Consider the following 14754-nt stretch of genomic DNA (forward strand, 5'->3'; position numbering starts at 1 on the left):
TGATTTACTTTGCTCAAAATACCAACCATAGACAAAAACTCCCTATTACTGGGACTGGTTCTGAAAGACAGCAAGGTTCCTCAGGGAGATAAGATATCCCCAAGGTTTTATCTTAATAGGTACGTCTAATAGTATTTTAGCACTCTGGAATAAGCATTTACTGGAAGATCCCATTAAAGCATACAGAAAAAATGAAAATTACCTATTCAACACTGGATCAAATGCTTCCACTGTATTTAAGTATGCATTGCCATTATGCCCACCAACTGCAAAGATTTTGCCCATCACTGTTGCAATCCCCACTCCACCCCTGGGAGTGGTAAGTGCTGCTACATAATCCCATTTGTTGTTTCGAGGATCATACCGCTCAACTGAACTCAGAGGAGAATTATCATCAAAACCACCTATATATATATATAAAAAAAAAAGATTTTAAAAATAGTACTACATTTCATAGAAATTAACTATTAAATCTCAATCCAATAGCTTCTACAACCCAATCTTTTAAAAACATTTTAGAAAATAGAGAAAACTGGGAAAAAATTCACCCCACTACCTATCATCACTACCAACTCCTATTAGACATTTTTCTGTAATTTGAGATAACTTAGTATTTGACCTCAATACTAAGATTAAAAATCTTAAAATAGAAAAACTGAAGTCCCTGTATCTAAGCAGATAATTTAGGAGAAAAAAAACCCCCACAACATTCATAATTCGTCCTTCACCTCCTAGAGGTAAGTAAGATAGTATTGAGATTCCTTCTCTGTATGTTGTTTATTATATTTTTAAACAGTAAGAGTGCCTGAGAAGAGAATAAACTACCACTGAATCATTTGACTCAAAAGTTTTCCAACTGTTTCCCCTAATACTGTAATTGTCATCATAATTACAGAGACGGCTATGAATGATCTCACCAATTTTTGCCAAAACTACATCTTCATGCTACGTATTCTAGATGATGACAGTTCTCTCTATACATCATTCTAACAATGCTACTTATTATATTCCTGAGGGTTAAATATAGAGACTGTTATTTTGACAGTGTTCTTTCCCTTAAAAATAAATGTGCCTCTTTTTAGACTCTCATCTCTTACTACATGAGTAATAACTCTTCAGCAACTAAGCCTATTTTCCTGAGGATAGGAAGTGTTGCTATTATGAGCAGTCTATTCAGAAACAAGGTCAGTTTAAAAAAAAAACAACCTACAACAGTTAACTTCTCTAATGGGTTTAATTAAATCAATTTAATTGAAATAAAATTCACCAATTTTATGTGTGTAACTTGGTAAATATTGACAAATGTGTACAGCAGTATCCTCACCACCGCAACCATGATACAAAACATATTTCATGACAATAAAGGGTTTAGCTCTCCTAAGTAGGGAGCTGTGAGAGGTAGCAACTGTGTAGTGCAAGAACTCTGGTTTCTCATAGACCCAAGTTCAAATTCCAGCTTTGTCACTAGTTTAGAAGGCGTGTGACTATGAGATAAATTATTCACGCTCTCTGAGTCTTTGCTACCTCACAGAGCTGTGAGGATCAGACAAGATCTAAAGTAAATTATGTTACCTATATTTCCAAGCACTGGAATATTCAGCATTACTTCTATTACTTGCAGATATTTCAATGCTAATAATATCCCACACTCTCTTATCAAGAACTGTAAGTTATGTAATACCAAAGAGTTTACATCAACATAAGTGCGACATATGCTAGTTACAACCTCTCTGAACAATTTCTTTCTCTGTAAAGGAGGGAATTACTAACCACAATACTGCCATCCATTTACTGGGTAACGGATGCAGTTTGAGATGCTTCACATATACTATCTCTAATTCTTAGAATAATTCTCTCAAAGATAATTCTCATTATTAGTTCTCATTAATAATTTTCATCATTATTCCCATCTCATAGTTCTTTAAAACCTTGCTACTGGAAGTGTGCTGAATGGACCAGAAGCAGCACTGATTATCATTTGGGAGCTGTTAGAAATACAGAATCTAGGGGCGCCTGGGTGGTTCAGTCGTTAAGCGTCTGCCTTCGGCTCAGGTCATGATCCCGGGGTGGGATCAAGCCCCGCATCGGGCTCCCTGCTCCGTGGGGAGCCTGCTTCTCCCTCTCCCACTCCCCCTGCTTGTGTTCCCTCTCTCGCTGTGTCTCTCTCTGTCAAATAAATAAATAAAATCTTAAAAAAAAAAAAAGAAATACAGAATCTGGGCTCCACCCCTGCAGCTTAACAGTATCTTCAGAATATTCATACGCATATTAAAGTTTGAGAAAGCAATGCCCTATGGTTCCTTCCAATTCTGCAATTCAGTAAGTAAAAAGCAAGATAGGGATACCAACAGCCATTATGCATATGAAATAGCCATTGCTTTGCTTAAAGGAGTCAACATAATTCCCTTGAAGATGAGAAAAAAATTTCTTAAATCTTTAAAGATTTTAGCAAAGCACATCTGTGTTCTTACATTAAAAAATATGTATCTTATTTAAATATAATCCTCTACCTTAGATGCATTTGCTACTCCTAAAACATGAAACATGAAGGCATAAGCAAAAAAGCATGAATGTGAACCTTAGTAATTTGAAAGCCAATCTTAGGACTATTCCATTTGAGCCTAAATGCAATATAATTTGTGTTACTGTATTGTCTTATGACACTACCACTGTACATCCTGCAATAAATTAGAGAAATACCATCCACTCACCAACAACGTATAAGCAACCATGGAGCTCACTGACTCCATTGCCTGCTCTTCGTTGACCCATTTCTTTAACTTCTATCCACTTGTCCAGATGTGGATCATACCTCTCCACACTAGATAAAGAAGCTACTCCATCATTGCCACCTACTGCATAAACATGATTCTAAATAAACAAAGAATAAAAACACATGACATTAGACTTTTAAGTGATTTATGTGGTCCTATCAGTAGACCAGAATGTATAAGAAAGCAGTGTTTCATGAGATAATATGGTATACAATCATTATCTGCATCCTGGAGATACGAATAGAGCAGACCTTTCGTTACTTATCAGGGTATCAGGGCTATGATACAATGCAATCCATGAGCCAACTGCCACATAACTTACTACAAGAGCCACAGAGCCAACTCCTCCACGGGGACTATTCATTGGTGCCACTGTACTCCACTGATCAGATTCTATGTCATATCTTTCCACATCATTGAAGCAAGTGTTGTCATCTAACCCTCCAATTGCATAAATTGGACCTCCCAAGGAGGCCAAGGCAATTCCTCGCCTGCAAAGACAATAAAACATACTTTAGCATCCGGTTTTGTTTCCAGAAAAAGGTAGTAAAAATATGCTAAAGAAAGTCATTTACTTTGTTAAACCTCAATGAGGTTTTTTTCCCCCATTATTTTTAGATTTATCAAGGCTTTTGAATAGATGGCTACAAGGTTGCCAAATTGTGTGACTATATATGAACAGTGCCCTCTGGAGTTTTATAATGCACAGCCTACACAGGTTACCTTAAACCCAAAAGAAATAAAGTGAAACCCAACAAAATAATATAAATGGAACCCAAAACATTCAACAGTAAAACACTGCATAATGAGAGATTAATGAACTGACAGAAATGTTCTGCTGTGGAGGTCAGAAGTCAATCTCATTTCTAAATTCAAGTCATTGCAGAGCATTTTTTTTTTTTTTAAGATTTTATTTATTTATTTGACAGAGAGGGACACAGCGAGAGAGGGAATACAAGCAGGGGGAATGGGAGAGGGGGAAGCAGGCTTCCCGCGGAGCAGGGAGCCCGATGTGGGGCTGGATCCCAGGACCCTGGGATCATGACCTGAGCCGAAGGCAGATGCTTAACGACTGAGCCACCCAGGCGCCCCAGAGCACGTGTTTTGATGCAGGGTTTCATGGTACGACACAAAAGAACATCAATTTTTATATTACAAGCTTTATATCACATTGCTTAACTTCTGAAGGGCATTTATTTCTCTTCTTCGAAAGAGGGAGACTTAGCCCTTGTTAAAAGCTAATTCACTGTAATGATCAGAAAAAAATTATACCAATTTCTTAAAAAACACTGCAGCAATAAAAAACTGAACTATTCTAAAACAATAAACTACCACTGACTTGGTATGTACTTTGGACAGTGTATTTGATAAACCTCTACCTTGCTTCTTCATCTGTAACCCATTTGAGAAAGGAGCAGACACAGGAGATAACAGAGATAATATAGGTAAAGCACTTAAAAGTGACTGGCCCATTGTTAGTGCTATGTTAGTAGCTATACTACTGGAGAGTGCAGCTGGTCAACCGAGATTCTAAGTTTACCAAAGAGAATCCTAAGAGCGATTCTTAAGGGTAACGTTGTTACTCATTTTCAATCCCCTTAATCTCTTTTCTCTTGAGAATAGAGCAATGACTTATAAAACACTGTGGCTATAAAAATTTGGAGGTGTGTAAACGTGTGTGCACTCTAGAACATACAGGTATTATAATAATGACAGATGTGTACCTAGTAAATATCCCACCCCCTCACCATCCCAAACCAAAATAACTAATAATGTTATTTCCTACTCCTCAAAACTCCCTTGATTTTCATGAAATCACACATTTGAATTCCCTCCTAAATCTCTGGCTGATGCTATTCTGTTTCCTTTATCAGTGCCTTCCTCTCTACCCCATCATTAAATTATCAAGTTCCCTAAAGGCCTATTATCACTTAAATGCTCTCTCCCAAGGCAACCTCATTCTTTCCATGGATTTATAACTCAAATGTATATTTCCAGACATATATCCAACTTCTACCTTAAATCTGTCATGTTAGCTATTCAACCTTAATTTTTTTGCAAGTGAGTGAGGAGGGAGGAAGGTAGAGGAAGAGGAAGAGGGAGAGGGAGAATCTTCAGCAGGCTCCCCGACACAGGGCTCAATCTCATGACCCTGAGATCATGACCTGAGCTGAAATCAAGAGTCAGATGCTTTACCAACTGAGCTACCCAGGCACCCCTCTTCAACCTTAACTTTAATCTGAGATGGAACTCACTGCTTACTTCCCTGTGATAGGCAAATTTTAAGATGTACTCCCCACACACCCCCCAGTATATTCATCCTCTAGTTTTATTCCCATGCTTATACTACATTATATGGCATAAAGGAGATTACTTGAATAGTCCCAATCTAATCACACAAGCCCTATTAGAGAGGTTTCTCCAGCTGGTAGCAGAAGACAACTCAAAAACTCAAAGAATGAGATGGATTCTGCATGCCACTGCTTGTTTGAAGACAGACAGGAGCACCTGGGAAGGACCTGGGAGTGGCTTCTAGGAATTGAGAGTGACACCTGGCAATAGCCAGTAAAATTGAGAAACTCAGTCCTACAGTCTCAAGGAACGGAGTTCTTTTTTTTTTTTTTTTTAAGATTTTTTTTTATTCATTCATTTGAGAGAGCGAGAATGAGAGAGAGAGAGAGAGCACATGAGAGGGGGGAGGGTCAGAGGGAGAAGCAGACTCGCCGCCGAGCGGGGAGCCCGATGCGGGACTCGATCCCGGGACTCCAGGATCATGACCTGAGCCGAAGGCAGTTGCTTACCCAACTGAGCCACCCAGGCGCCCTCAAGGAACGGAGTTCTATCAATAACCTAAATGACCTTGGAAGTAGATTGTTTCCCAGAGCCTCCAGATAAGAGCTTAGCCCAGCCTACACCTTTATTTTGGTCTTGTAAGACCTTAAGTGGAAAACCCAGTCAAACTTGCTAGACTTCTGATCTATGGAACTGTGAGCTTTAATAAACAGATACTGTTTTAAGCTGCTAGGTGTGTGGTAAATGGTTTCACAGCAATAGAAAACAAATACACCCATCACAAGGGAAACAAAAATTTTATCCTGTTGTCTTTTTTTTCCTAATGCAGAAAATTATACCACTATCCACACCCAACTGCTTAAGCCAAAAACTGAAGGATCATCCTTGCTTCTTGTTCTTTCCACCTTACACATCTGATTATCATAAAATCTTGTTGATTGTATACTTCTGAATTATATCTCAAATATGTCCTCTCTCTCCCAACTTTTTCCACTTTAGTCCAAGCCACCATTATTTCTTGACTAAAATATTACAGTAACCCTGTTGGTCTCCCAAACTGTTTTTACTCTGGTCCTCCTCAAATCCTTTCCCCATTCCATTCCCTGCTATTAAAAACATATATGTGTGTGTGTGTGTGTGTGTGTGTGTGTGTGTGTGTGTGTGTGTGAGAGAGAGAGAGAGAGAGAGAGAGAGAGAGAAAGCTCACCAGATAAAATAAAAAAAACCTCTTGGCAAACCTGAAAGGCCCTCATCCTTTCCTATTCTTTCAGCCTTATTTTTTCACACCATTCATCTTGATCTTTCAGCCATACTGGACTTCCTTAATGCTCTCTGCTCTTGTTGACTTCCAGATTTTCAGACTTCATTTCTTTACACCCATCACCCTTCTATCCACCAACACTTAACCAGAATAAATTCTTCTATTCTTTCAGATCTTAATTTAAATGGAACTTAAGATTTTTTCCATTCTCAAGCACCCTTTGCTTAGAATTATTGCCCTTGGGGCACCTGGGTGGCTCAGTTGGGTAAGCATCTGCCTTCAGCTCAGGGCATGATCTCAGGGCCATAGGTTGGAGCCCCACATCATGCTCCCTGCTCAGCAAGGGGTCTGCTTCTCCCTCTCCCTCTGCCCCTCCCCCTACTCATGCTTGTTCGCTCTCTCAAAATCTTTTTTTGAAAAAAGAATTATTGCCCTTGTAATTATGTCTTTATTTGTATCTTTCCTTACAGAACGTAAGATCTACAGAAGCAGACCCATGAGATCATAACCTGAGCCGAAATCAAGAGTCAGACACTTAACTGACTGAACCACCCAGGAATCCCTGTTGCATGTCTATACACTAATAATGAAGCAGCAGAAAAAAAAAATTAAGAAAACAATCTTGTTTACAACTGCACAAAAAAGAATAAAATACCTAGGAATAAACCTAACCAGAGGTGAAAAACCTATACCCTGAAAACTATAAAACAATGATGAAAGAAATTCAAGACAACACAAATGGAAAGATATTCCATGCTCATGGATAAGAACAAATGGTTAAAATGTCTATCCTACTCAAAGCAATCTACAGATTTAATGTAATCCCTATCAAAATATCAACAGCATTTTTCACAGAATTAGAACAAACAACCCTAAAATTTGTATGGAACCACAAAAGACCCTGAATAGCCAAAGCAATCTTGAAAAAGAAAAAGAAAACTGGAGGTGTCATAGTTCCAGACTGCAAGTTATATTACAAAGATGTAGTAATCAAAACAGTATGGTACTGGCACAAAAAGAGAAATATAGGTCAATGGAACAGAATAGAAAGCCCAGAAATAAACGCACAATTATATGGTCAATTAATCTTCGTAAAAAGAGGAAAGAATATGCAATGGAAAAAAGAGTCTCCTCAACAAATGGTGTTGGGAAAACTGGACAGCAACATGCAAAATGAAACTAGACCACTTTCTTTCACCATACACAAAAACACACTCAAAGTGGATTAAGGACCTATATGTGAGACCAGAAACCATAAAAATCCTAGAAGAGAGCAAAGGCAGTATTTCCTGACACTGATTATAGCAACATCTTTCTAGATATGTCTCTTAAGGCAAGGGAAACAAAAGCAAAAATAAACTATTGGGACAACATCAAAATAAAAAGCTTCGGCACAGCAGAGGAAACAAACAAAACTAAAAGGCAACCTACTGAATGGGAGAAGATGTTTGCAAATGACTTACCCAAAAAAGGGTTGGTATCCAAAGTCTCTAAAGAACTTATCAAACTCAACACCCAAAACCCAAACAATCCAGTTAAGAAATGGGAGCAAGACATGAATAGACATTTTCCCAAAGAAGACATCCAGATGGCTAACAAACAAATGAAAAGATGCTCAACATCACTTAACATTAGGGAAATCAAAATGCAAATCAAAACCACAATGAGGTATTACCTGACACCTCTCAGAATGGCTAAAATCAAAAACACAGGAAACAACACTGTGGGCAAGGATGTGGAGAAAAAGGAACCCTTGTGCATTGTTGGTGGGAATGCAAACTCGTGTAGCCACTGTGGAACACAGCATGGAAGTTCCTCAAAATATTAAAAATAGAACTACCCTGGGGCACCTGCGTGGCTCAGTTGTTAAGCGCCTGCCTTCGGCTCAGGTTATGGTCCCAGGGTCCTGGGATCGAGCCCTACATCGGGCTCCCTGCTCCGCCGCAGGAAGCTTGCTTCTCCCTCTCCCACTCCCTCTGCTTGTGTTCCCTCTCTCGCTATCTCTCTCTGTCAAGTAAATAAATAAAATCTTTAAAAAAAAAAAAAAAAATAGAACCACCCTAAGATCCACTACTGGGTATTTACCCAAAGAATATGAAAACACTAATTCAAAGGGATATAGGCACCCCTATGTTCACTGCAGCATTATTTACAATAGCCAAACTATGGAAGCATCCCAAGTATCCACTGACAGAAAAATGGATAAAGAAAACATGGTGTATATATATATGTGTGTATACACACACGCACACACACAATGGAATATTACTCAGCCACAAAAAAAGAATGAAATCTTGCCATTTGCAACAACATGGATGGAGCTACAGAGTATAATGATAAGCGAAATAAGTCAGTCAGATAAAGACAAATACCATATGATTTCACTCATATGTGGAATTTAAGAAATAAAACAAAGGGGAAAGAAGAGACAAACCAAAAAAACAGACTCTTAAATACAGAGAACAAACAGGGGAGATGGGCGGAGAATGGGTAAAACAGATGAAGGGGATTAAGAGTACACTTATCTTGGGTGATGGCTATTAGGAGGACATTTGTGATGAGCACAGCTCATCATGACCTCAGCTGAAGGCAGATGCTTAACCGACTGAGCCACCCAGGTGCCCTGAGGGATATTTTTTTAATATGTTAAAATACTTATGCCTTAGTCCTAAAGCCAGTATCTCATTTAATAGGGAAACATTAGAGACATTTCCACTAAGATCAGAAATAAGACAAAAACAACTACCATCTCTGCTACTGTTCACACTGTATTAGATTAATAGGCAATATAAATAGACAAAAAAAAAAATTCAAAGCATAGGAATATGTGGAAAAACTGGCAAAAGTTGAATAAGATCTATATTAATTAATATCATTGTATTAATGTTAGTTTCCTGGTTTCAGTAATTGTACTATGATGGTGTAAGATGTCAACATTATGGGAGCTGGGTAAAGAGTATACAGCAGGATTTCTCTATCTCAGCACTACTGATATTTAGGGTGGGGAAAATTCTTTGCTGTGGGGGGCTTTCTTGTGCATTATAGTATTTATAGCAGCATCCATGGCCTCTCCCAACTAGGTGCCAGCAGCCCTCCCCCAACATCCCACCCCCAAACTGTGACAACCAAAAATGTCTCCAGATATTGCCAAGTATTCCACAGAGGAAGTAAAATCATCTTTTGCTAAGAATCACTGGTAAACAGGAACTCTACTATTTTTGCAACTTTCCTTAAATATAAAATTATTTGAGTTAAAAAAAAAAATCAATGCTCAGGTTTAGGTGGAAACTATGTTAATTGTTACCATATTCTAAAACATAAAAAAATATAAAATATATTCTCAAGAAAGAAAATATAAAAAGTTATAACAAAGCATCACATTGGATGCTAAATTTAACAAAATGTGTTTAAGACAGTATTTAAAGTTTCTAAAAATGTAAAAAGTAGAAAATTGGCCCCTTCAATTATTGGAAGCTTTATTTTCCATCAATAAATCAAAAAAATTTCCATGCTGATGCACCTCTTTGTGTTCATTGATGCCTTCATCATCCATTTATTAGTGAGAGGATCAAACATCTCCATGCTACCTAAATGTTCATTTCCATCATGTCCACCTACTGCGTACACTTTACCTGTCAAACAGAGAAGCATTTTCATGATTCCAACTTAAGTAAATTGATAGTTATTTATGTGTATAATATATACATAAGATCAAAATATAATTAGAATAGCTTGATAATTTTCAACAAATATTCTTCTGTTCAACATCATGAATAATGTCACTTAAATAGTCAAATGAAAATAATCATAAGCTTCTACTTAATAAAATGCCAGGAACATGCTGTTAGATATGAAGTTATTTAAATGCTCAAACACTATCCCTACTTTGGTTTCCCAACTTTTTATTACTAAGTAGATGAAATCACTAATAATGCTTTCAAAGAATGTTTAATAAAATTTAAAAATGCTCAATGTTATATGAAGAAAATACAAAATTCAATACAGTATGATCAAACCTTCTAAATGAAGTTATTAAAAATACACATACAATAAATAATTTTAAAGGTTACATACAAGAATGTCAACTGTGACTATTTTTATTAGAATGTTTTCATATTTTCCCCAAAAAGAATTTACACTTCTATAATCAGAAAAAAAAAGTTATTTTTTTAAAGTCCCCTAACAATTTACCCATGGTTCTGTAATTATTTCATTTTCAGTAACCAGTAAAAAAAACTCTCATTTCAATAATTAGGTATAGAAAAGAGCTGATATATATTAAGTTCAATAAACACTTTTTGTTGTTTGATTATTTTACAAATATAACTCAGAAGAGTTTAACTCTTTATTTTAACTCCCTTTCCCCTAATACTCCTCTCCCAACAAGCACCTACATGCAAGAGATTATTCATTGAGCATCTATGGGCATAAGGCAAGTAAATAAAAAATCACCACACAAATATTTTATTGATATAGTGAAACATTTTAGAATTTAGCAATTTTCTTACAGAAAGAAATTCTCAACGTTTAAATATTTTAAAAGAATGTTATCATCATATGCTATGACTTAAGACAATAATGGACCCACCTTCCACAGAGATTACACCCACGTGCCGCCTTCGACTATTCATTTCTGGCCCAAAAAACCAACTGTTTTTGTTTATAGAATAGCATTCAATACTGCGAAAGGGGTCACCAGATCCACCTCTACCACCTACACAAAACAGCACACCTAAAGGTAAAGCCAGAAAATACAGATCAAAATTATAGCTCCCTAATTTTTTTTAATTAATGTGGAAAAAAATACTTAGTCAAAATTTTGATGAACTGCTAAAAAAATGAGTTATTTGGATAACTTCAATGTCATTATGTTACTAAAAATCTAATTTTTCCCCTTATTTGAATTCCTCAAAGAATAGGATACATCAGCTATCTCTGTTTGCTAACATCCCATTATAGTATGGTTTAGATTTTCACCCACTCTGTAAAATTGCTCTTGCTAAGGTCATAACTACAACCAATAAACTCTTAATTTCTTTTTTTTTTTAAGATTTTATTTATTTATATTTGAGACAGAGAGCGTGAGAGCACGAGAGCATGAGCTGGGGGAGAGGTAGATGGAGAGGGAAAGGTAGGCTCCCCGCTGAGCAGGGAACGTGATGCGGCCTCGATCCCAGGACCCCAGGATCATGACCTGAGCCAAAGGCAGATGCTTAATGGACTGAGCCACCCAGGTGCCCCTTAAGTTAATTTCTTATTGAATACAAATGCAACACTCAATATGTTGATCACCCTGCTTTTTGGGAAACTCCTTAACTCTCTTGATTTCCATAATACTGAAGTCTTTTGTCTCCAATAATTTCTCTTCCCTATGTTTCCCATGTTTCATCCTTTGCACACTTCTCACATACTTCCTATGTTCACACAGGAAAAGTACATTCCTTGATTTTAAATTCCATCTGTATCATAATGCCTTCCAAGCTACGTATCTAAGCCACATTTCCACTTGATGTCCCACAGGCACCTCAAATCCAACTTATTCAAAAGGATCAACCTTCCTCGCCTACCTGAAACCTCTTCCTTCCCCAGGGGCCCTGCCCTTCCTCTCCCTCACAATTCCACTGCTTCCTCTCCCTCACAATTCAGGCCCTCATCTGCTATTACCCAACTACTGCAAAATCCTGTCCTTTTTTATCACTTAGTAGTCTTTTTGCTTTCAGACCTTCAACAGAGTAAACTAATTAAAAGGCTCTCTCAACAGCTTTCTATTACCTAAATCAGTAGTTTTTAAAAACTTTAGCCAATGCCACTAAATTGTAGAGTTAAAAATGGCTAAAATGACAATTTTTAGATTATACATATTTCACTGCAATCTAAAAAAACCAAAAAAACTCCAGTGTGGTTCAACAATCACCTGGAAGGCATAAAATAAACCACAGAATGACGGTCCTGACCTCCAGAGTTTCTGAATCAATAGGCGTGGGGTAGATCCAAGAATTTATATTTCTAACCAGTTCCCAAGTGAATGCTTATGCTTCTTTTATACTTTGAGAACCACTGCCCTACAGGATAAAACCCAGCACAGCATAAAGGCCCTGCACTGTCCATCTAATCTTCTCCCTTCCTTTCTCTTAAACTTCATGTTCCCGCAACATGCATACAGGGCTCATCCTCGATGTTCCAATGCCAATTTTTGGTAACTATCATTCACTTAACACAGTACAGAAATGATCCATTATGCTGATATCTGTCTCCAGAGTCTAAGATAGGTTAGGACTGTATGTTAAGCATTTTGTACTAATCAGGGCTAGCACAGTGCCTGGCATGTACTAGGCATTAAACAGATGAAAAATGAACTGAATACCCCTTTCCTTAACTGGCACCTAGAAAAACATCTGTTTATTATTCAAAACTAAGACTGAGGTTTACTTTCTCTATAAAACATTTTCTGACCCTTCCAAGGTAAAAATAACCACTCTTTTGTGTTCCCCACTATACTTATATCAACTTCCCTTTACCACTTCATTGCATTTATTTATTTACATGTCTATCTCCCTATATTGGACTGCAAGTTCTCTCAAAATAGGACTGGCTATATTCTAGGTGTATCTGCATTTCTGATGCCTATCCCAGAACCTGGCATGTGGTAGGTACTAAATAAATACTGGCTGAATGACTGTATTAAGAAATGTACAGAATTGCTTGTGTCATCTTTTCCAACTCAATCCTTGATTTTCCAAATCAATACTTTAAGTCAAAGAAATTTAAAGTTGGAAGAGGCTTTAAAGATCATGTAAATCAAAATCATTTATAAATAAACAGGCCTTCAGAGATTACAAAATCTGCCCCAAATTATATTTAATGGCACAGCTGGAATTATAATCCCAGAATGTAATCTCAATGATTGAATAGATTTTCAGTAGAAACTAGTATTTCAGTTATACAGTTCACCTAGGAACGTGGAATGAAGGGGGGTGGGGAAGCTAAAAATGGAACAAAAAGATCAGGATATAAATCCTTTCTATGCTATTTCTCTGTGTGGCCTTGGGCATGTTTTTACCCTCTGAGTCTTAGTCTCTTCATCCATAAAATGGAATAACACCATCTATCTCACAGTAAGTATTGAATCCTACACTAAAACCTACTCATTAAGTTCCTGCAATCATGTAAGAGATCATGTATACAAGGGTCTACTATATGCCTACTATATGCATATAACTCAGGCTACCAAGGTGTTGTTTAAATTTAAAACTTAAAGAGGAATTTAATTAAATACCTTGACTTCCTGAAACAGGATTCACAACTTAAAAAAGCCCTACACTTCAAAAAATTTAATTCTTGACATCAACCTATAAAAAGAGGAGAATAAGCAGTCCTTTCTATGTTAAACTACAGTTCACACTTGAACAACCCAGGACTTATGGATGCCAACTTCCTGTGTAGTTGAAAATCTGCATATAACTTTTGACTCCCCCAAAACCTAACTCCTAATAGTCTACTGCTGACTGGAAGTCTTACTGGTAACATGAACAGTCGGTTAACACATTATTTTGTGTATGTATTATATACCATATTCTTACAATAGAGTAAGCTAGAGAAAAGAAAATGTTATTTAAAAAAAATCAAAAGGGGGCACCTGGTTGCCTCAGTCAGTTAAACATCTGACCCTTGACCTCAGCTCAGGTCTTGATCTTAGGGTTGTGAGTTCAAGCCCCTCACTAGGCTCCATGCTGGGTGTGGAGCCTGCTTAAAATTAAAAAAAGAAGAAAGAGAAAAGACATTTATAGTGCTGTAAAAAAATGTACATATAAGTGGACCCATGTTGTTCCAGGGTCAACTGTATTTAGAAGAACAACTTCTTCATAGGTACATATATGACATTCACATTTTCTTTACCTAGATAAAATCCCACTATTCATAATCAAGTACGGCCCTTCGTTGTTATTTTTAGGCTGTTCCACAGATCTCTTTATTTGATAACTATACTGGGTAGCAACAAATGAAGATAAACTCTGTTCAGAGTACCACTTCCTGAATTCCTGGACTTTCATTTATCTTCCATCATCCCTCGACTTTCATTTATCTTCCATCATCCCTCAAATGTATTTTCTATACTTGTAAAAAGTAACATAAGTGAACATGAACTAATTAGGAAAATACAGTCTGAAAATTGTGGCAAATAAAGGTAAAATGGCATGCCTCCTTAAATATTAGACCTTTAGATTCTAAGAGTCTAACAATCTATTATACAAATTTTAAATGTATTTAGTGACTTTCAAGTTTGTTTGTTTTTTTTTTTTTTGTAATCTGTACACTCAACGTGGGGCTAAGCTCATGACCTCAAGATCAAGAGTGACACTGCTCTTCCAACTGAGTCAGCTAGGGGCCCCATTCAGTGCCTTTCTTTTGATAAAACACAAAAACTAA

The 14754-nt window shown here is 37.0% G+C and overlaps 2 protein-coding genes across 7 annotated transcripts in view; one reads left to right on the forward strand and one right to left on the reverse strand.

Annotated features, from left to right (window-relative positions):
- Window positions 1–9796, forward strand: part of AFF1 (ALF transcription elongation factor 1) — a 284626-nt gene extending 274830 nt beyond the window's left edge. The window contains exon 27 of the transcript XR_010409462.1: window positions 6798–9796. The gene's annotated coding sequence lies outside the window, so the exon portion shown is untranslated. The remainder of the gene's footprint in view (window positions 1–6797) is intronic.
- Window positions 1–14754, reverse strand: part of KLHL8 (kelch like family member 8) — a 61404-nt gene that overhangs the window by 2827 nt on the left and 43823 nt on the right. For 5 of the 6 annotated variants that reach the window (XM_064584763.1, XM_045880813.3, XM_045880812.3 and 2 more), the window contains 5 exons: window positions 10916–11059; window positions 9848–9959; window positions 3097–3265; window positions 2712–2871; window positions 203–404 (listed from right to left, as the gene is read on the reverse strand). In XM_064584763.1, coding sequence (XP_064440833.1) covers window positions 203–404; window positions 2712–2871; window positions 3097–3265; window positions 9848–9959; window positions 10916–11059 — 787 coding nt within the window. The remainder of the gene's footprint in view (window positions 1–202; window positions 405–2711; window positions 2872–3096; window positions 3266–9847; window positions 9960–10915; window positions 11060–14754) is intronic. The other variant, XM_045880816.3, reaches the window with a different exon arrangement.

Source organism: Mirounga angustirostris, unplaced genomic scaffold, assembly GCF_029215605.1.
Source record: "Mirounga angustirostris isolate CCGP_5_RB_7025 unplaced genomic scaffold, mMirAng1.0.hap1 SCAF_2, whole genome shotgun sequence".
Lineage (NCBI taxonomy): Eukaryota > Metazoa > Chordata > Mammalia > Carnivora > Phocidae > Mirounga > Mirounga angustirostris.